Here is a 23042-nt window from a genome sequence, read left to right on the forward strand (position 1 = left end):
GCGCATACAACAATATCAGACGGCTCTGATGTGAGCAATCTTCAGTAGCAACGTTCGTATGCGGATCTGCTATGATCTTATAATGAGCTATCTGTACTGCATGCAGTAGTATAAGGGTTAAACTGGACACGGAAGTGAGAGCGCCCCCAACGGAGGGTAGGGGAGCAATATAGCCATTGTATAATGACATTGGTATAATTGCTTAAAAGAGTATTTCGTGATAGCATACTCTTTTTATGACATTTTTCAGTAGATATCCACGAAAAAAGCTTATTCCCAAACTTTCAGTTGATTTGCGTTTGCGAGTTATGCATGATTATGTGTATTTCACTGCTCCATAGAATTTCGTTCTGGTGTACCAGAACCGTTTTCAAATTTCACGATATTTTTGCTAAATGAATTAATGTGCAAGAAATTTGTTGTACATAAGCATTTAGCCTGAGGTTTCCACTGGTATAAAAAATCTCAACTTTTTTTGAGAAAAGTGGGGGATGATGCTGTGGATCACAAAAAATGCCCTTTTAATTGGGTCACGTCCCCAACATCTTCGATCAAACTACTGCAACTATCAAAATACAAAATCATTAATCAATTATAGTGATAACATGTCTCAACTGGTAAAATAAAAACATATAAATATGAAATAAATATACACTAAATAAAATATAGAAATTATCCTGTAATACATCCACGTTACATCGCTTTAAAGTAATTTGGTGGTGTGCGCCCGTAAGTGTGGGCGGTACTACCCAGGTCGAAATTCCAGTTGTACATCCCGGTACATCTCGGTACATCCCGGTACATCTCGGTACATCCCAGTACATCTCGGTACATCCCAATACATATCGGTACATCCCAGTACATCTCGGTACAACCCACACTGCAGTTACTGTCCGTTTTCCTATACACAATACACAGTGCTCTCACCATTGACGCGTGACCTCTACAAATAGTGTATGTTAGAAGTATAGGATATTGCCTAGTTAACGTCACTGTGTGAAAAATAACCGGCCAATATTTAAAGTATTCTCTGAAATTATAGAAAATATTGTTTTGTAACATGTCCTAAATTTTTAGCTACAGGGTGTCCCAAAAATAAAAGAGGCCCCTCATTGCGCCCTCTTTTTCTCATATTTCTGAAAAGTTGATTAAATATATTTTGGTATGTAAAGAAATCGTTAGCTTTAATAAGCCAAAACAATTTTTTCAATCGGCTCACAACTTTTGAAGATATGCCCTTTTGAATAAAAGTACCCGTTTTTCACTCTGTCCACGGATAGCAAACAGAGTGGTTGGGATGGCTCATGCTGTGGAGTGGCCTGTACGATCACCAGACCTCACACCACTTGATTTTTTTCCTTTGTGGCAAAATCCAAGATATTCGCAAACGTATTACTGAATGCATTCACAAGTATCCAGCGCACAAAGATGGTACGCAACGCAATTGATGCAATGAGGACCAGGGCTGAAACCTGTATTCGCCAAGGAGGCAACCAGGTAGAGGGCAGAGCAGCACAGTAAACTCACTTCAGAAGAACTAAACAAACCAAACAGCCTTTTAGGGCTACCTTTTATCCTAAAAAGAGAAATGACTTATGTTGTAAAAAAAAAAAAAGCAAGCAAGAAACAACAAAGTAAGAAAGTAAGAAACAAAATAAAACAAAAAGGTAGAAATAACCAAGAAAAAATAAGTAATTGCAAGTAAAGCAAAAGAAATCCCATTCGGCATCCATTTTACCCACAAATTAATGACACTATCAACAAAATCCATTGCCCATAAACCCACCGGTAAAGCCCATTCCTTAAATAAAGTTATTTTATAAAGTTATCATTGAGGAATGTTTGATATTCATGCATGGTATGTGTACTCCTTTTCAATCTTTGAAGAAGCGAAACCTTCTCCGTGGACAGAGTGAAAAACGGGTACATTTCTTTAAAAGAGCATATCTTCAAAAGTTGTGAGCCGATTGATATAATTGTTTTGGTTTATTAAAGCTAACGACTCAATGTTTTTTTACATACCAAAATATATTTGATCAACTTTTAAGAAATAGGAGAAAAGGGGCGCAATGAGGGGCCTCTTTTTTTTTGGGACACCCTGTAGTTTCGGTGTTTGGAAATATTCGCACTTTGGTGTTTTAGTGTATGTTATAGGTAATAGGACATTGCCTAGTTAACGTCACTGTGTGAAAAATAACCGGCCAATATTTAAAGTATTCTCTGAAATTCTAGAAAATATACTTTTGCAACATGTCCTAAATTAGCTAATTTAGGTGTGTGGAAATATTCGCACTTTTGTATTTTAGGAAGGATATGTAAACGACAGATAACACTAAAAAATATGAAGAAATTATTTCCAAACCGTGTTAAGTCAACAACCATTATGTTGTTCATTTTCAAGAATGCTGGTTAACAATAAGCAAACTATTGTCTCATTTCGTGAACAAAGGCCCACATAGTATTGTTACCTTGCGTTCGCTTTATAATCGGTTACCCAACTGAAACTATAATACCATCTCGGTACATCCCAGTACATATCAGTACATCCCAGTACATCTCAGTACATCCCAGTACATCTCGGTACATCACAGTACATCCCAGTACGTCTCGGTACATCCCAGTACGTCTCGGTACATCCCAGTACATCTCGGTACATCCCAGTACACCTCGGTACATCCCAGTACATATCAGTACATCCCAGTACATCTCAGTACATCCCAGTAAATCTCGGTACATCCCACTACATCCCAGTACATCTCAGTACATCCCAGTACGTCTCAGTACATCCCAGTACATCTCGGTAAATCCCAGTACATCTCGGTACATCCCGGTACATCTCGGTACATCCCAGTACATCTCGGTACATCCCAGTACATCTCAGTACATTCCAGTACATCTCAGTACATCCCAGTACATTCTAGTACATCTCAGTACATCCCAGTACATCTCGGTACATCTCAGTACACCCCAGTACATCTCGGTACATCCCAGTACATCTCAGTACACCCCAGTACATCTCAGTACATCCTGGTACATCCCAGTACATCTCGGTACATCCTAGTACATCTCAGTACATCCCAGTACATCTCGGTACATCTCGGTACATCCCAGTACATCTCAATACATCCCAGTACATGTCGGTACATCCCAGTACATCTTGGTACATCTCAGTACATCTCGGTACATCCCAGTACATCTCGGTACATCCTAGTATATCTCAGTACATCCCAGTACATCTCAGTACATCCCAGTACATCTCAGTAATCCCAGTACATCTCAGTACATCCCAGTACATCTCGGTACATCTCGGTACATCCCAGTACATCTCGCTACATCCCAGTACACATCGGTACATCTCAGTACATCTCAGTACATCTCAGTACATCCCAGTACATTTCAGTACATCTCGGTACATCTTGGTACATCCCAGTACATCTCGGTACATCCCAGTACATCTCGATACATCTCTGTACATCCCAGTGCATCTCGGTACATCCCAGTACATCTCAGTTCATCCCAGTACATCTCAATACATCCCCGTACATGTCGGTACATCCCAGTACATCTCGGTACATCTCGGTACATCCCAGTACATCTCGGTACATCCCAGTACATCTCGGTACATCCCAGTATATCTCGGTACATCCCAGTACATCTCGGTACATCCCAGTACATCTCGTTACATCCAAGTACATCTCAATACATCCCAGTACATGTCGGTACATCCCAGTACATCTCAGTACATCCCAGTACATCAGTACATCTCGGTACATCCCAGTACATCTCGGTACATCCCAGTACATTTCAGTACATCCCGGTACATCCCAATACATATCGGTACATTCCGGTACAACCCAGTACATCCCGGTACATCTCAGTACATCCCGGTACATCCCAGTACATCTCGGTACATCCCAGTACATCTCGGAACATCCAAGTACATCTCAGTACATCCCAGTACATCTCAGTACATCCCAGTACATCTCGGTACATCCCAGTACATCTCAGTACATCCCAGTACACAGTACATCCCAGTACATCTCGGTACATCCCAGTACATCTCGGTACATCCCAGTACATCCCAGTACAGTACATCTCAGTACATCCCAGTACATCTCAGTACATCCCAGTACATCTCGGTACATCCCAGTACATCTCGGTACATCCCAGTACATCTCGGTACGTACATCCCAGTACATCTCGGTACATCCCAGTACATCCCAGTACATCCCAGTACATCTTGGTACATCCCATGGGATCCCAGTACATCCCAGTATAAACTCCTCAACAAAAGTTTGGAAAGTTTTTTCAAGCATCTGTATCTCAAAGTATTTGTGACATATTCATATCGTGTTGAGTATGGGAACCAGTTGCTAACAAAATGACAATATATACCAACAATATTGTGTGTGGGTGTGAAACTATTTGAATATATATGAATATATATGATGATATTGCTAACTTGGTAAATGTCAGTGATTGGCTTGCATGTAATAAACTAAGTTTGAATGTGTCTAAAACAGAATTCATGTTAATGTGGTCAAGACAACGTCTTGCTATAGTCAAAGACCACGACATCAACGTCAACATAAATGGTGTTAAACTTCGTCAGGTACACAACTGTAAACATCTTGGTGTCAATTGTAGATGATAGTATGACCTGGCATGATCAGGTTAACAACATCAGGAAGAAAGTTCTTTCAGGTCTATACATGCTTAGAAAATGTAAAAATGTTTTACCATCAGAAACAATGTCTCTAATTTTTAAAAGTGTTATTGCACCTCACATAGACTATTGTGATGTAATATGGTCTACTTGTAATGTTAATGACATGGATATGGTTCAAAAACTCCAGAACAGAGCTGCCAAAATTATCACTGGAGCTAAATGGTCTGATTCTAGTTCAAACGCACTGTCAGTTCTAGGTTGGGATTGTATTAAGCAAAGGTGTGATTATCATGATGTTGTTACAATGTTCAAAATTATGAATAACGACACGGCACCCTATCTAACTTCTAAGTGTTCGTTTTAATCTGAGAAATAATGAGAGATATAATTATAACCTTCGTGGCTTTCGGGCGCTAAGCATTCCTAAACCTAACACAAATTTTAAGAAGAGAAGGCCCCCCCCCCCCAATCGATCTCAAAATTTAGAAAATCCCAATAGGAAAATGGCCAAAAATGGCTTGTTCATGGTCGGTGCCCCCCCAATGTGATGACCCACGCTACACCTGATCCCAATGACGTTGTTGGGGATAAAACTACGATGTCCCATACCATGGCTGTCGAATTCCTGGCTACCGAAGCTTGTTACGATCACCACTCGTCACTGATATCGATGAATTACCTTCCTGATTTGAGCCTTAATTATGAGTAATACACTCACCACAGACACCAATACACACTCTCAGATGAAGCTTGGATCTATGTTCTTGCTTCTTTATATAAAAGTAACTCAAACGACGACTTTAAACTTGATTTAACGATATGATGATGTACAAAAAACTTTAGGCTTCCGAGGGAATCCGCAACCCCATTGCACACAAAAATATCACTCCATGTCACTCCAAAACATGTATGCTCACCACCACTGAGGGCGTACATCACAAATTGCAGTGGGAAGGCTGACTCGCTGCCATCGGAGTCCTAAAAATATCAATTAATCTAATCAATCCAATAATTATGAAACACTTGAGGAAACGGCACTAACAGACGTCATAGAATGACGTAATGTTTTGATTACATTTTTAGGGAGTGTTCATAAATACTTTGGTGGGGGTTGGAAAAGTTGGAACCTCGGACATCAAAATATTTTTGATCCCCCTAAAAAAGGGTGGACTTTTGATCCCCCCTTTTATGGTCTAAAATATTTTGACCCCCCTTCATGTACTAAAAAGAAACCAAAAATATATGTTAGGCTATATAACTCATTGGCTAAAATTACCGTCATTGCTCATTAGAGTCATAGTGTTACACCCAAATTATAAAGTCCGCAAAAATTGTAAATCCCCCCCTTAAGGATTGAATTGTTTTTTGATCCCCCTTTTAGGACCCAAAATTGTTTTGATCCCCATATTTTCCACCCCCCCCCCCAAGTATTTATGAACACTCCCTAATAGCTCGGCAACGTCATGAGATGCCCATATTTGGAGATGGTAAACCCATAATGCATCACGTTGTTGGGGATTCCCCAAGTCATGCAAGTCATGCTATTTGACTATGTGATGACATTGCTGTCTTTAGCTAAAACTTGTATACGGATTCCATTGCACTAAATGAGCTATACGCAGTTTACGATGCCATTGAGATAGTATTAGTATTACCAATTTACTGATTCTATATTGAACATGCCAAGTGAACTGATCCCATCAGCAAATCTACACAGCAATCCCACGAGTAGACAGCTATTAAATTATGGCAAGAGTTGCTGCAGAATTACACGTAGCTAGCGTACCTCAGAAGACTTAATTAATATAACCTATAAGTTTGAGCAGGGAAGTGCTACTAGTCGAGGCCGTTGGCATTTGCTTTCTGGAGGAGGGAATCAGAAGCCCACTGTGACATGAAAAGATATCTGGAAGAAGAAAGGTACGTAGGCCATACTACCTATCCACAGATTAATTTTAGGGGCTCTCATTTTCTTCGGAATGGGGTGGGGGGCATGAAAATACGGCGCCGGTTCGCTATCTATAAGTGTATGTTATCATACGAGTGTGATAAGCACCCATATTTGATCAATTTGAAACTGAATCGTGCTACTTGACTACCAACACGAAGGAAGAGGACCCCATCTGTAAGTATGGATTTGGTGCAGGCATCAGCTTCAAACATAATGAGATCCAAAGCTTACACCTGCTACGTGTATTCAAACCAAAGGGTACAAGCTTAACAGAGATAAGGCCCCGGATATTAAAGGCCCTTGATAAGAAGTTAAAGCTTGTGGTATATAGCACCGTTTCAAGTCGAATCCAAAGATGATGGTAAGCAAACGGTAATTAAAATAAATTATGTAACACTGGATATTATGAGGCTGAGAACCTCCATCATTGGATACTATGAAAAGTGCAGCAAACTTGCGTTTGGCGTTGCGAATGCAAGCTCCCCCGTGCGTGATGTAGGGGTACGGGTCTACATTGAAAATGACGCCACAACAGCAATATCAGATGAACATGATGACTGCTGCTTTTGATGATGAGCACCGAAAGAAAGTCGAGGCGGATGTGGCAATATTACAACATTCTCCCGAGTCAATATGGATGGGACCCCAACCGTCATCTCCGTGGAAGAAACTTACACTGCTCTCTCTCGGCTTTAGAGAAGGGTGACGGCACCCGACGCTGGAGACATCTCAGGTCAGCATCTGATCTTTGCGAAGAACGCGGTACTTCCGTATGTTACCAAACTGTTTAATAACAATATCCAGCAGAAGTATGTCCCATGTGCATTTCTCACCGGATGTATCAAGCCAATTTGGAAGAAGAAAGGCTCTAAAGATGACCCCAGTAAATACAGAGGTATCACTATCACATCTACCTTGGGAAAAGTCTTTGAAGACATCATCACTAAAAGAGTCGAGGTATTCTTTGAGTGTCAGCAATCTAGACAGCAATTTAGATTGCCCTATGGAACAGAACTTTGGCTGAAGACAAAGCAGCACACAAGTTGTCTTGAGAAATTCCACCACCACGCCGTCAAGATGCTATATGCAAGGTCGTCCAGACAGGGCGTCCAACGTAGGAGCCCGGGTACTGCTTGGGTGCCTGCCTTTATGGTCCAGAGTGCATAAGACTAATCATACACCCATGCTATTATCACCAGACAACATAGAACCAACTCATGGGTGTGTGAGATGTCAGCTGCCGCGTCACTTGACTTATATCACCTGCCTAGCCGGCCTGGGTCAACTTCTTAAACTCCCCTACGATCGAAGAGCCAGTGGAAGGAGATAAGCTATGCAGGAATGGAAACAAATCTCGCTCAAGTAACTGCCCCCAGTGAAAATGACTCCTGGTGACCCCCATCCAGTGTGGCCGTCTTCCCAAGGGAATGTGAAGCTGGCCTGGAGAGCCAATATTCGTGGCAAACTGTTATACCGGCACATATACCCTGCAAAAGGTAACTTGGCTCAATTCAACCAAAATGCTGTAGACCCAACTTGCAAGGTATGTTCACAGATATTGGAATATCTGTGGTATGATGTAATCAGAAGCCTGAAGATCGTGCTTACTTCATAGCATCGTGACCAGTCTAAGATGATCTATGGAACAACCTCCTCTGAGCATGATCGCGGTTTCCAAGGGTACTGTATTGGAAGGGGAAATCATGAATGCTTGGAAGTCGGAGGATACTGGCGCTATGCTCATGCTGAACCATCAACATGCGCCATTCCTCACATTTACTGCCATCTCCAAGGAAGAGCTAGCAGTAACCTATACCAATAAGCAGCAATAACCCCCGCGTAAGCTTGGCTTTAATACTCCTTGGAGTCCAGCCAATATATGAACTGAACTGAACTAAACGAACCATGTGTGTTTTTAGTCAATGTTCTTCATTGTATACCATGTTTCAGCACTACCTGAAGAATGTCGGCACGACATACATGACATAAAATGTATCATCATTTTGTACTTATCGGCCTCAAAGCTCCTTGAACTGAATGTATCCGCTGGAGCATTAATGAGGCATGAAGTGCATATGGTGTGTATGTATTATTATGCGGAAGAGATACTATTTTGGAATGAACACTGCAATTGCACTGTTTTTGTGTATTTACTACCGCATCACAGTGTCTTCTGTTTACGTATATTATTTTGATTGCATATTTTTTTACTGTTGCTGCCTGCACGCTTATTCAGTTTTGTTTTATTAACTATGATTGCTTTGCTCATACATACCCCTAAATTTGTGCTCTGCCTATGCCAAAACCTTTCCTCAAACTTTTGCTGCACTGCCATGATTATTAATATACCACTGCGGAGTCATGTTGGTGGTTTGCTGCTGTGTATAACCTGTTTCGCTTAAACCTGCTCTTGTATCCTAGAAGTCAGATCTGCTCTACACAACCTAACTCATCTTCAATCTGTGTGTGATTAATTTCAGATGCTCACATGTACATGTACGGTGGAACATCATCTATACCTCACCAAGGGACCCTTGGAAGTGACTGTAGTAACTGAACTCTCTGCTGCCATTACACCTGATCCTCGTATTAAATTTTAATTTGTGTGTTGTGTGCAAACCAGTGATTTTTGCCAATGGAGTGAACTTACCAGTGACTGTTTTAATGTGGTTGTGAACTAGTGTGTCTGTTGAACATAAATCTACTCTTTTGATGTGCTCCTATTTGAAAGTAGGAATATCCCAGAAGAACAACAACAATGGCTGCGAGAGGAACAGATCGACCTTCTGCAACACCAAAAAGTACGGATGTATACCTGGCTATAGGGGAGACAGGCAGACATGTACATATACAAATTCTCAAAGGCGATATTACTACTGAAGACACCCAATTGGTAGTTGTCTACAGATCCAAAGACAATAACACGGTAGAGGGAGATTCCTTGAGAGTGCTTCAAGCGGCAGGAGTTGGGATAGAGACAGAGTATCAGAATACTAAAGCTCAAGGAGGGAGATATGTTAAGAAAGGTGTTGTGATGACAACAGCCGGAAATTTGCGCCATCCACGGCGAATACTGCATCTTCTGTTGGACGATAATCCTCGCACGCTCCGGTCAACTATATTAACAGCATTTCGTTTTGCTGAAAAGCAGGAATTTCAGTCAATATCCTTCCCACCTCTGTCTTCCCAAATCCGCTTCAATGAAGAAGAAATCGAATCATCAGGAGGAGCAAAAAGACTAGTGCTCAAGAAAATGCTGAAATGTTTTGAAGAATTCGTTCAAAATGATGAGCCCATTTGCCTCAACTTCATCCAAGTAGTAATAAATGATCCCGAGAGTGTTCATGCAGGACAAAACGCATGTGCGTTGTTTGAAGTGTTCAGGCTGTTCAGGAACTTGCTACTGACGGAAAGATATCTAGCGTTAGCAGAAGCGGAACCCAGCAAGTCTTATGTTACTGATACAGATAGTACATCTTCACCTCCGTCTCTGCCAAAATCACAAAATTCGACAGAATCGCAGAAAACAAGCACTCAGAAAACCCCCAAAAACGGTAACGATTCAGATATTACCTGCTCACCACAATCCCTGCCAAAATCAGAGTCCCAGAGCGTAACCTTTCAGAAGAACCAGATACACGGTCATGATTCAGATATTGCCTGCCGACCGCAATCACCGCCAAAGTTGAAAGAGTCGCAGAACACAAACTTTCAGCAGATCCAGGATAATGGTAACAATACGGACATTACGCATTCACCGCAATCTTTGTCAAGACCATCAACAGAAACACAAGGTGCAAACAGGCACGAGAACCAATATGATGATCATGGTGATCCTCTACGAAATCCCATTATATTGGCCACCGGAATTGCAGTGGCAGCAGGGTCTGACAAATCGCAGAGCACATACCAACCACAGGAACCTGGCAACGATTCAGATGCTACCTGCTCACCGCAATCCCTGCCAAAATCCTCAGAGTCGCAGAGCGTAACCTTTCAGAAGATCCAGGACAATGGTAACAATACGGACATTACGCGTTCACCGCATTCTTTGTCAAAACCATCAACAGAAACACAAAGTGCAAACTGTCACCAGAACCAACATTGTGATGCTCATGATGATCTTCTACGAAATTCCATCTTTGCCGCCGGAATTGCAGTGGCGGCAGCGTCTGCAATGTCATCAGCCAAATCGAAGAGCGCATATGAACCACGGGAACACGGCAACGATTCAGATGCTACCTGCTCAACGCAATCCCTGCCAAAATCATCAGAGTCGCAGGGCGTAACCTTTCAGAAGATCCAGGACAATGGCAGCAATACGGACATTACGCGTTCACCGCATTCTTTGTCAAAACCATCAACAGAAACACAAAGTGCAAACTGTCACGAGAACCAATATGATGATCATGGTCTTCTACGAAATTCCATTATCTTGACCACAGTGCGGGTGGCAGAGTCTGCCATGCTATCAACCAAATCCCAGAGCACATGCCCACCTCAGGAACACGACTTCAGCAACGAATGTTGTGATGATGATTTTGGACATCGCTACGAATTAAATAGACCAAGACCAGACCAAAATGTGTTCAGAACAAACTCAGCTGAACAATATGCTGCTGGGAATAGTTCAAGAATAACGTCAGATCGCTGTAACTATATATACACGGGCACAGGCCGTAGGAATAGTCATGATATCGGTGCCGGTAGCAATTCGCAGCTTGTCATGTATTGGTGGTACACCGCTGGTATAGGCCTACAGTATTTGGGCTCTTGTATTTTGCTGTGCGGTTCGTTGTTTGGATTTATCATGTTTATCAATACCAAATCTGTAGGCAGATTCATATTAAGCCTGGCCTTTTTTTTCTTTACTTTACTTTACTTTGCTTTACTTATGTACTCATTATCATTGTGGGAGTTTCAATCTGTTGAATTTTATTTGCCTTTGTTTGTTCCCCTTCTCTTATGTGCATATATGCATACCAATGGCATTAATGGCTTTATGTATCTGATTATACTGGTTCTAATATTCTGTGCTTACATGTTTGGGTGGAACACTATATTTATGATCATGTTTTTAGTGGTCGGTGTGGGCAATGCCTCAACCCGAGGTGTTATTTTATACACAGTATTCGTCTGTTGTACATTATATATAATTTGGTATGGTTTTTTGAATTTTGAGACTACGCCACAGTATTTTAAGATTGACTGTAGCTCAGTGGGTACTCTCATGGTATGCACTCAGGCTACGGGAACTGAGCTATGCTGCACTCATAGAAATTATAGAAGTGACATATTTGGCTTGATGAAATACGTACACCCAACTGATTAAAAGTAGGCCTACCCATACAGTTTTTGGGGCACCCGCTACGGCGGGGCCCCTATACTGGCATGACTTTGCTAAAAGCTTCTAATTTCGGTCTTTTTAGATATACCTTTCATCTGTTTTGTTTAAAGTACGTCCTTAGAATAAATAACACAACTAATTTGGTTTAGATTTTATTACTGTTTACTAATATACCTTTAATACAAGTAAAGTAGTTCTATATACAGCGGGAATTAACGCTTGAAATACGAAATTAATGAAAATGCCTTTTAGGTCTTCTAAATCACTGTCATCCAAAGACCTTGACCCATATATTTCCATCTGAACAGCAACGAGCCTCGTCTATCACTGATTTTGTTAATTCTTTTGAAATAACAAAGCCATTTGAAGCCATTTAGGACTAGGAATTCAATTTTCGAGGATTCTTTAGGCTCTCACACAAAGACCCCATTTTTCGCCAGCCCATACGTGGGGCTGGTATCTATTTCTGAGATTGGGTTTGTATGCTCAAGAGATTAACTTTATTGGTATTGGTAAGAATTATTTTATTTTACTTTTTGAGGTGGAATGTTTTAAAATTATTGTTATTCGATTTGTAAGGAAAAGTAAGTATGTTTTGCCGTTTCAACGAATGAAAACGAGTGAGTATTACCAAAGTTATGTTTGAATTAATTATGACTTTAAAAGTTCTAGGTATAGGCCTAAATGTAACAATAATAGTTAATATTCAGCATCATATGGTCAGCAGAAGAAAATTACATCACCTATGATGTCATATCAGTGTCCTTGACCGGGGGTCCTTACTCCTTGACCACTGAACAGTTTGATATCATGTTGATATCATGTTGATAACAGATCTATAGCTGAATCAAAATCTTCATCATATCACCGATTCTCAACAATCTGTGATCATATGGACCATATTGATGTGAAAGTAGTTATCTATCATATCCTGTGTCGTTTTATGGATAAAAATGACTCAAAATGTTATTGATGAAATGGTTGCTATCATAAACATCAGTTTTGTCTTTTCAACGGGGAAAATCCGATGCAAAATAAAGTTTTTAGGGCCTAGCTATAATATGGGCATAATTTATGCATGTAGGTCTATAGTATTGAACAATGTACCCCATTTGACATGCACTTATAGATAAATAAATTGTCTTACTTTATTAATTTAATAACTTCTTTATTATAAATAAAATGACACATAACTTATGTGAAGTCACTTTCTATCTTTTTTATTTGATTCATAAAATTACATTCAACAAAATGATTGAAGAGAAAACACACAAGGCACTAGGCAGACTGTTATAGAATGGAGTAGGTAAGATGCCATGTCCATAGCTTCGCAGGAGTTTCCGACTAGCAATCAACATGATCAGCACATTCAGAAATTATAAATGTGCTGGCCACTATCTATTATAATATAGTAGGCTTAAACTATACATTGCAAATTAATATCAAGTTATTTTAAAATAAAATGTACATGTAAGTTAACTCAAACCGGCAGTGTATTTGTGACGTGGTATATCGAAAGCAGTGAAATCGGACATTCCTAAGCGAAGATATTGAGTTCGTAATAGTAAGTTCTGGTATTAAAAAATTGGAAATTGAGATATCGTGGTTAAAAGCTGAAAAGACAAAAAAACAACAACAAAAAACAACAACAACAACAACAACAAAAACCAGACCAGAACAAACAATGAATTAAAGAGTTGACATGAGATTAGGAATTAATGTTTTCTGCTGTTTCAGTGTACATGTTCTCATCGTTGATGGTTTGGTGGACTGTCATGTAACATGGATGTAAGCGTGATCCTAAAAATGCCTTTCACATTGACCAAAACTAATTACAAGACCTCTTCTACATTGAGGCTGGCTTTCCTTTTAAAGGAAATTTTATTAAAAGTCATATTCTCACCCAATGCCCCCGCCCCCTTAATTTAGATCCGAACGGTCCCTCTCTCACCCAATTACCCCATATATTGTACATTTTGCTCTCACCGAATGCCAAAAATCATGCTCTCACCCTTGCAAAACCGGACCCCATATTTTTGGCCCCCACATATATGTGGGGCTTATGTTATCATCCAGATGGTTGCCTGGTTGTTTGGTTGTTTGTTTGTTACTTTGTTTGGCTGTCCGGGCGGAAGCAAATTCATTAATCCACTCTACAGCTCGAACGCACTCACCGATTCACTTCATTATTATGTTTTCAGGGTTATTAGGAGTTAAGAAAACCTAATAATGATAATATTGGATGGCTTATTTCGCATGATACCATAACATATCGGATTCGTCATACAAATATCGAACTCGCCGTTGGCTCGTCCGATATTTTTATGACTCATCCGATATGTTATGGTATCATGCTCAGCCATCCAATATTATATCAAACTTGGTACAGTGATAGGATATGATGGCATGATGTGCTGTATAGTTTTGTGTCATGTAATTTGCATATTTATGAATATTAATGAGCTGATTTGCATATTTTGCACAATTTTTCATTAATCCACTCTGCATCTTAAACGCAATAACCGCTCAACTCCAAACTTGGTTTGTTGATTTGACATGTTTGCCTGATGTGCTGTATATTTTTGTGTCATGTTATTTGCATATTTATGAATATTAATGAGCTTATTTGCATAGTTTGCCTATATTTTGCCTACATTTTCATTAATCCGTTCTGCAGCTCCAACGCAATAACCGATCAACTTCAAACTTGGTATAGGGATAGGATATGGTAGCCTGATGTGCTGTATAGTTTTGTGTCATGTTTACATATTTATGAATATTAATGAGCTTATTTGCATATTTTGCCTAAATTTTCATTATCCACGCTGCAGCTTAAACGCAATAACCGATCAACTTCAAACTTGGTTTGGTGATTTGATATGTTGGCCTGGATTGCTGTATAGATTTTTGTCATGTTATTTACATATTTATGAATATTGATAAGCTGATTTGCATATTTTGCACACATTTTCATAAATTCAATCTGCAGCTTAAATGCAATAACCGATCAACTTCTAACTTGGTATTGTGATAGTATATGGTGGCCTGATATGCTGTATAGTTTTGTGTCATGTTATTTGCATATTTATGAATATCAATGAGCTTATTGCATATTGCTTATTATTTTTATTTATAAACCTTTGTTATCTACACTCCTTTATGTGGATGTGGGGGCCACCTTAATTACGAACCGCGTAATTCTAGTTTATATTTTGCTCTCACCGGATGCCCCTTATTGCACAGCTCTACACCTATATCCATTTCATATTGAAGTGCCACCCGGGGCTGAAATGTAACCGTTTGGATACAGTTTTTTTCTTTAAAACAATAATGTAACATTAGCATAGTACGCAAAGAAAGATTAGGAAATGTAAAGCATATTCAGTGAGAGAGGTATAATTGTACTGCATTGGGATGAAAGCGGTTGGTTTCAAATAAAAAGGAATAAAGATCAGGTTACCATTTCGGTTACTATTGTTAGGAAATCACGTTGTGGGGGGTTGTTGGAGCAGAATTATTTTATTTAGAATATAGGTTTGCATATTTAATTCTTCATTGTTTTCCAAGTGGACATATGATATAACTGTCGCTTGTTATACCTGACAATATTGCATGCCTGGTTATTGATTTAACGGAAAGTCGCCGCGGATATCAGGTTTTAGGAGCATTTGAACTTGTTTAACATGTTTAGGCGACACCAAAGTCAATAATTTTGTATTTCAAACAAAGATGACAAGCCTATACGCACGGGATTTCAAGGATTTTTTTAAAGGTAAATGTTTTAAATAACACAACAAATGTCAATTGCAACTACCGCGCTAGATTTTCCAGGGATAAGAAACCATCCATCCCTGGGTCATACTCTGCGATCGTAATAGCGCCATCTCTTGATGTCGATGTTTATATGAGTCCATTAATTTTGTATTTTAAACAAAGGATAACGGGCCTAGACGCACAAGATTTCATCCCGTGCATATTAGTAAACAATAATAAAATCAAGACCAAGCAAGTTGTGTTTTTATATAAGCTGGGCATACTTTTAAGCAAAACAGTTGCGAAGTAAATCTAGCAAGACCGAAATTAGAAGCTTTTTGCAAAGTCAAGCCAAATAAGGGACCCGCCGTAGCGGGCGCCCAAAAAACTTGATAGTCTTCGCGGTCCAGTAGTTCCAAAATTCAATGGTCACCAATATATTTCTTTTTGTTTGTTTACTTGCTTGTTTGTTTGTCTTTCAGGAAAATATTACTTCGAAAAATTGAGTCGCTTCGTAAGGTAGGTAGTCATTTGAACAGAGGCCATTTTGTATAGGGAAATTTATTAGTATTGTGCACAAGGCGTGGAAAAAAGTAGGAAAACGTTCAACATGTTCAAATATGCACAATTCTCTGTTCGCTATGCTCGCATCGCATAAAAAGACAAATTAAGGTTATAAATTTGAGTTCCAAAAAATATGGCTTGTGTATAGAGAGGGGCAAATATTTTCAGCGAAGGGGGTGTTGGAGCGATTTTTGGCAGACCATCAGTTTGAGAATTCACCTTCACCATAATTATTGTACAGCCGGGGGACATCCCCTAAGACGAGAGAGGTATGTTTACTCTGCAGTTTGGGTGCTTGGTTGTTGTTGCCATGCAGTACCCGTTTTGGGTGCTCGTTTGATGTCGAGGGTATGCCTATAGACGAATCCAATTTCACGCATTCCTACACCTCAATGGCACTGAGCCATATTTGGGTCCCCGTCGGCTCCATCTCACCTAAATGATGCGGCCTTGGAGGGTATTTTAAACTGCATTCTATCACACGTGTTACACGTAGACAAAAGAATGATGACAGTTTACAACACAAAAGAATCTAACGTCGAATTTTAAGCGGCTTTAATCCACCCAATTGGGCAGTCACAACACCAGTTTGGTGCTGCGGGGACCCACACATGGCCGGCCAAATCCTGACCATGACTTGGCTCGTTGGATTCGTCTATATAATTATACACTTCTCTATTTATACAAATGCATATATTTCTTATATTATGATGTTGTTAGCTTTTTTTAATGTTGGGGATTATCAAGGTGTTGAGAAAACTCAAATTATATCGTAATTATGCCTATTTCCCTTTTGTATATAAATGTATTAAAAACAAATATATTCAAGAAAGAGCAAATATTATGGCTCTTGCAATTTTGTAATAGTAAATAATGGGTGATGGAAATGTTTGCAATATTAGCCCGTGAATAGCATAGCAGAGGATATACAGCCACGTGCAGTGGCGTAGCGTCATAGCCCGGCGTCATAGGGGCACGGGGGATGTGCCCCCAATCGATCTGAAATTTTTAAAAAATCACATAGGAATATTGCCGAAAAACGGCTTGTGCCCCCAATCAGAACCGGTGCCCCCCCCCCTTTCCCTGTACTCTGTATACACTGTTAGAAATAATCTGTAAAATTACCGTCGTTTGACTGGCAGTCTGGACGCCAGTCGCGTACCGTAATGGTAAGAAACACCTACCGTTAAAAGTAGGATACTGTGAAAATGCCATCCTTTGACTGGCAGTCTGGACGCCAGTAGCGTACCGTAATGTTAAAAAACAGCTACCGTTAAAAGTAGAATACTGTGAAAATACCATCCTTTGACTGCAGTCTGTGTTAAAAAACAGCTACCGTTAAAAGTAGAATACTGTGAAAATAGCATCCTTTGACTGGCAGTCTGTGTTAAAAACAACTACCGTTAAAAGTAGAATACTGTGAAAATACCATCCTTTGACTGGCAGTCTGTGTTAAAAAACAGCTACCGTTAAAAGTAGAATACTGTAAATATACCGTCGTTTGACTGGCAGTCTGGACGCCAGTCGCGTACCGTAGTGTTAAAAACAACTACCGTTAAAAGTAGAATACTGTAAATATACCGTCGTTTGACTGGCAGTCTGGACGCCAGTCGCGTACCGTAATGTTAAAAACAGCTACCGTTAAAAGTAGAATACTGTAAATATACCGTCGTTTGACTGGCAGTCTGGACGCCAGTCGCGTACCGTAATGTTAAAAAACACCTACCGTTAAAAGTAGAATACTGTAAACATACCGTCCTTTGACTGGCAGTCTGGACGCCAGTAGCGTACCGTAATGTTAAAAAACACCTACCGTTAAAAGTAGAATACTGTAAATATACCGTCCTTTGACTGGCAGTCTGGACGCCAGTAGCGTACCGTAATGTTAAAAAACACCTACCGTTAAAAGAAGAATACTGTAAATATACCGTCCGTTGACTGGCAGTCTGGACGCCAGTAGCGTACCGTAATGTTAAAAAACACCTACCGTTAAAAGAAGAATACTGTAAATATACCGTCCTTTGACTGGCAGTCTGGATGCCAGTAGCGTACCGTAATGTTAAAAAACACCTACCGTCAAAAGAAGAGTACTGTAAATATACCGTCCTTTGACTGGCAGTCTGGACGCCAGTCGCGTACCGTAATGTCAAAAAACAGCTACCGTTAAAAGTAGAATACTGTAAATATACCGTCGTTTGACTGGCAGTCTGGACGCCAGTAGCGTACCGTAATGTCAAAAAACACCTACCGTTAAAAGTAGAATACTGTCAATATACCGTCCTTTTACTGGCAGTCTGTACACCAGTAGCGTACCGTAATGTTAAAAAACAGTACCGTTGAAAGTAGAATACTGTATATTTACAGTATTCTACTTTTAACGGTAGGTGTTCTTAACATTACGGTACGCTATTGGCGTCCAGACTGCCAGTAAAAGGACGGTATATTTACAGTATTCTACTTTTAACGGTAGGTGTTTTTTTACATTACGGTACGTACGCTTCTGGCAAAAGTAGAATTCTGAATAACACACGCCCTAGTCTGGATGCCAGTACATTTGTAGCATACTGTAATCCAGTAACCAACCGTCATGTTAAAAAACAGGTCAGACCGTTACAGAGTGAAATTCCGTGCAGGACATTAGTATGCATTACATATCAGCAGTAGATTCAGCTTGTTACTTAACAAACACAATAACACACATATATAGGACTCTCTTCACTTTAATCACCATCTTGTTTACAATTAATATCCTGGTTTGACTTATTTAACGTACTATTATCATGATTATTATATCTACCGCAGTGTCAATGTTGCTCTTCAGAAGAATTTCGCTCCAGTTTCTTTTAAGAAAACATGTGTACGCAGTTGGGTAATTTGTTTCTCTACTTCGCCTTAACATGGGGCACTGCAACACATTTAGTCCTTTAAAAGAGAAAATATTTCTGTACCACTTGGTGGCTGGTCACCTTCAATAACCCAGCAAACACAAAACGTTTTCGACATCATTCGCAAAAGGTTATAAAAGATTATCAGAAAACGTTTAAATGTCGGGTTATATATAGGGTACATTAATGGTATAAAACGTTTTTATAACATTAAAACACATTTGTTCGTAATTTACTGCACAGCAAACACAAATGTTTTACAGAAAACATTTAAATGTCGGGTTATATAAATGGTATAAAAACGTTTTAATAACATTCCAAAAACATTTTTGAAAACTTGGTGCAAATCATTCTAAACAGAATGTTATTTTGTGGTTGAAAAAATATTTTGCAAAATATGTTTGCCCAAAATATTTACAATAACGTTTTTAAAATGTTTTCATGACCTTTATATAACCCGACATTTAAATGTTATTAAAACGTTTTGTAAAAAACATTTTAAGAACATTTCTGTGTTTGCCTGGTGCAAATATTTTAACATAATGTTATTTAAGTGTTGACAAAATATTTGGTCAAAAATGTTTGTAAAAATAGTTTACAATGACATTTCGAAAACATTTTAAAAATATTGCTGTAGTGTGTTTTCATACAAAACGTTTTAAAACGATTTCATGACCTTTATATAACCCGACATTTTAATGTTATTAAAACGTTTTTACCTAAACCAAGACCCAAAATATAACTTATTTAAAACGTTTTCAAAACGTTTTTGTGTTTGCTGGGAAGTTGCTTATACATGTATTTTAATATTAAAACAGGAAACAGTCAATGAATATGTATGTATCTATTTGTCATTTTTTTCTAAACTATTGGCTTATAGGAATAATATAATATATAATACCGTCTTGATGTAAAAAGACAATATTGGTATTTTCAAAACCTGTAAATTCACAGTTATTTCCAAAACGGCATATTAGAATGTAAAGGTACAGAGTCGGATGTCTATATTTATATGTGTGTACTGTATTGTTACACTTAAAATACCGTGTTGATGTAAAATGACAATATTGAGATAAGTTAAAACCCGCAAATTCACAGTTATTTCCAAAACGGTAGTATCACAATATAAAACAACGGGTTCGGACGTGTATTTACATATGTGTGTACTGTATTGTTACGCTTGAAATACCGTGGTGATGTAAAAAGACAATATTGGTATTGTCAAAACCTGTAAATTCATTTCCAAAACGGCATTATTAGAATGTAAAAGAACGGAGTCGGACGTGTATATATATGTGTGCATTGTATTGTTACACTTGAAATACCGTGTTGATGTAAAATGACAATATTGATATAACTTAAAACCTGTAAATTCACAGTTTTTTGTTAAACGACAGTATCAGAATGTAAAAAAACGATATTTAAATCTTGAGTAGTCTGTGTACTGTATTTTTACGCGTAAATTACAGTTTCATTGTATTTTTACACGTAAAATACCGTGTTGATGTAATAAAGACAATGTCAACCGTATAATTACATCTTCAAAAACTGTAAATTTACATTCATTTCTAACAGTGTAGCTACTAAACAAATGGGGCTTTTTACATGGCACATCAGATTCATATTAATCAACAATATGGTATTTCCATCATTATTATTTTAGCAATTTAATACTAGGCAACAAATATTCTAATCCTTAACTAGGAATTACAGTAACACTACAGGTACAAGCAGCTAATGGAGAGCTATGGAATTTATAGTCAACAAATATTCAAATCTTTAACACTGGCACGCATCATCTGCATCAGTATGGTACTTTAATTACCTATTATTTTGTATCCCCGCTGAACCCTACATTTTTGTACGACTTGACAAATAATTATGTGTGTGTATAAGCAAAGGCTTCCTGAACTTTTAGTAAATATTGTAATAAAACGTGTAATCACTGTTGCAGGACTCAAGTTTTTCCAACGTGCGACATGTATGTGAATCAATGTGACATAGATACAGAAGTCTTCGTTGTTCTGGATTTCAGAGGTAACATAGCCCATAGTGATGCAGATTTGGCATGCCAACAGTGCCATGCACTGTTTCCCAATATGAACCACTTCATCATGTTCATTGTAGGTCTAGCTGTAATGGTAAAATTCTCAGAACAGAGTCATGTGTCATTATTCAACATTGCCATGTCCTGTCAATAATGTGATAAAGATCGGTTACTTATGATGTAACGTGATAGAATTAGAGTACATCTGTGGTTCAATTTGGACATAAATACTGAACATTTTGAACCATTAAGTCTAAGAATAAGATCCAGCTTTCTGTGACAGATTAGGATGTCTTCTCATAAATCTCTTGCACCAGCCGGCCTTCTCAAGCTTTGTCGATGAGGGATTCTTCATTCTTGCCTCTTCAGCCAGTTCTTCAGCCATATCATATAAACTAAAATATCAAATAGCATTAATAGCCTGCAAGGATTGCCATCATTATTTTGGAAGTATTGCACAAGAAGTTGCACATCCACAGCAGTCAACCGTGAATGTAGGGGGGCACATCCGCAGTCGTACCTTTGAGTCAACTGCAAATTTGCACCTCCAGACATGTCCACACCTGCATGTCCATATCAGACATATCATGTCCACACTATAGCTCCGCTTCCTGCCGTACTCTGATTCAAGCTTTCTATCCTCCATGGCTATGACACGGTGCATGGCTTCTGCTTTTCACTTTTGGTTCACACCTTCTTTCTTGGCATAATCAATCTGTCATATTAAAATAAAAAACAAAACAGTGATTAGTTTCTTTTAAACACGAAAAAGTTTTACAGAAAACGTTTGAACGTCAAGTTATAATAAAATAACATTTAATAACATTCAAAAACATTTATGAAACTAGAAAACATTCGAACAAAATGTTATTTAAGTGGAGACAAAATATTTGACAAAACTGTTTGCCAAAAATCGTTTTACAATAAAATTTTGAAATACCGTGTTGATGTAAAAAAGACAATATTGGTATCTACAAAACCTGCAAATTCAGATATTTCCAAAACGGTAGTATCACAATGTAAAAGAACGTGGTCGGACGTGTATTTACATATGTGTGTACTGTATTGTTACGCTTGAAATACCGTGTTGATGTAAAAAAAGACAATATTGGTATCTTCAAAACCTGCAAATTCAGATTTCCAAAACGGTAGTATCACAATGTAAAAGAACGTGGTCGGACGTGTATTTACATATGTGTGTACTGTATTGTTACACTTGAAATACCGTGTTGATGTAAAAAAGACAATATTGGTATCTTCCAAACCTGTGCAAATTCACAGATATTTCCAAAACGGTAGTATCACAATGTAAAAGAACGTGGTCGGACGTGTATTTACATACAGGGTGAGTCAAAAAAAGTGCAATAGAGCAAAGAATCGATATTTATGTAAGAACCAAGTTGAACTTTCCCTTTATTGAAAGTTTCTATAAATGCCACACTCAATTGCCACCTTCTGTTAAAAATTGAAGTGAATCACAACTACCGTTTAATTTTTATGAGTCCTTTTGCTGCGATATCCAATTTCATTATTTGTCCACGAGATACCATGTATTTTGAATGAGAGCACACAATGCACGATAAAGGCACCAGCTCTGAAACTGACTTTAACTTAAGTAAGGTTGATTTTTGCATTATTTTAATTTTTTTCTGTTCAAACAAAATTTCTAACATTATTTTAAGTCCTTCATACCTCAATCGACTCCAACTTTAATTCCAGTATGTCCAACTTACTTGATATTTTGTAATTCACTAAACTTCAATTTTGCGTGCATTTCATTTCGACATTTGAAAAACCCGCCTATAAATTTGTATGGTTTTGATAGA

At 38.6% G+C, this 23042-nt stretch overlaps 1 protein-coding gene across 1 annotated transcript; it reads left to right on the top strand.

Annotated features, from left to right (window-relative positions):
* The first annotated feature begins 6251 nt into the window (after window positions 1-6251).
* Window positions 6252-11926, top strand: LOC140172771 (uncharacterized). The gene is made up of 3 exons (XM_072195900.1): window positions 6252-6589; window positions 9101-11348; window positions 11866-11926. The coding sequence occupies exons 2-3, from the start codon at window positions 9379-9381 to the stop codon at window positions 11924-11926; spliced, it is 2031 nt and encodes a 676-aa protein (XP_072052001.1). The 5' UTR covers window positions 6252-6589; window positions 9101-9378.
* The last annotated feature ends 11116 nt before the right edge of the window (window positions 11927-23042 follow it).

This window comes from Amphiura filiformis, chromosome 16, assembly GCF_039555335.1.
Source record: "Amphiura filiformis chromosome 16, Afil_fr2py, whole genome shotgun sequence".
Taxonomy (NCBI): domain Eukaryota; kingdom Metazoa; phylum Echinodermata; class Ophiuroidea; order Amphilepidida; family Amphiuridae; genus Amphiura; species Amphiura filiformis.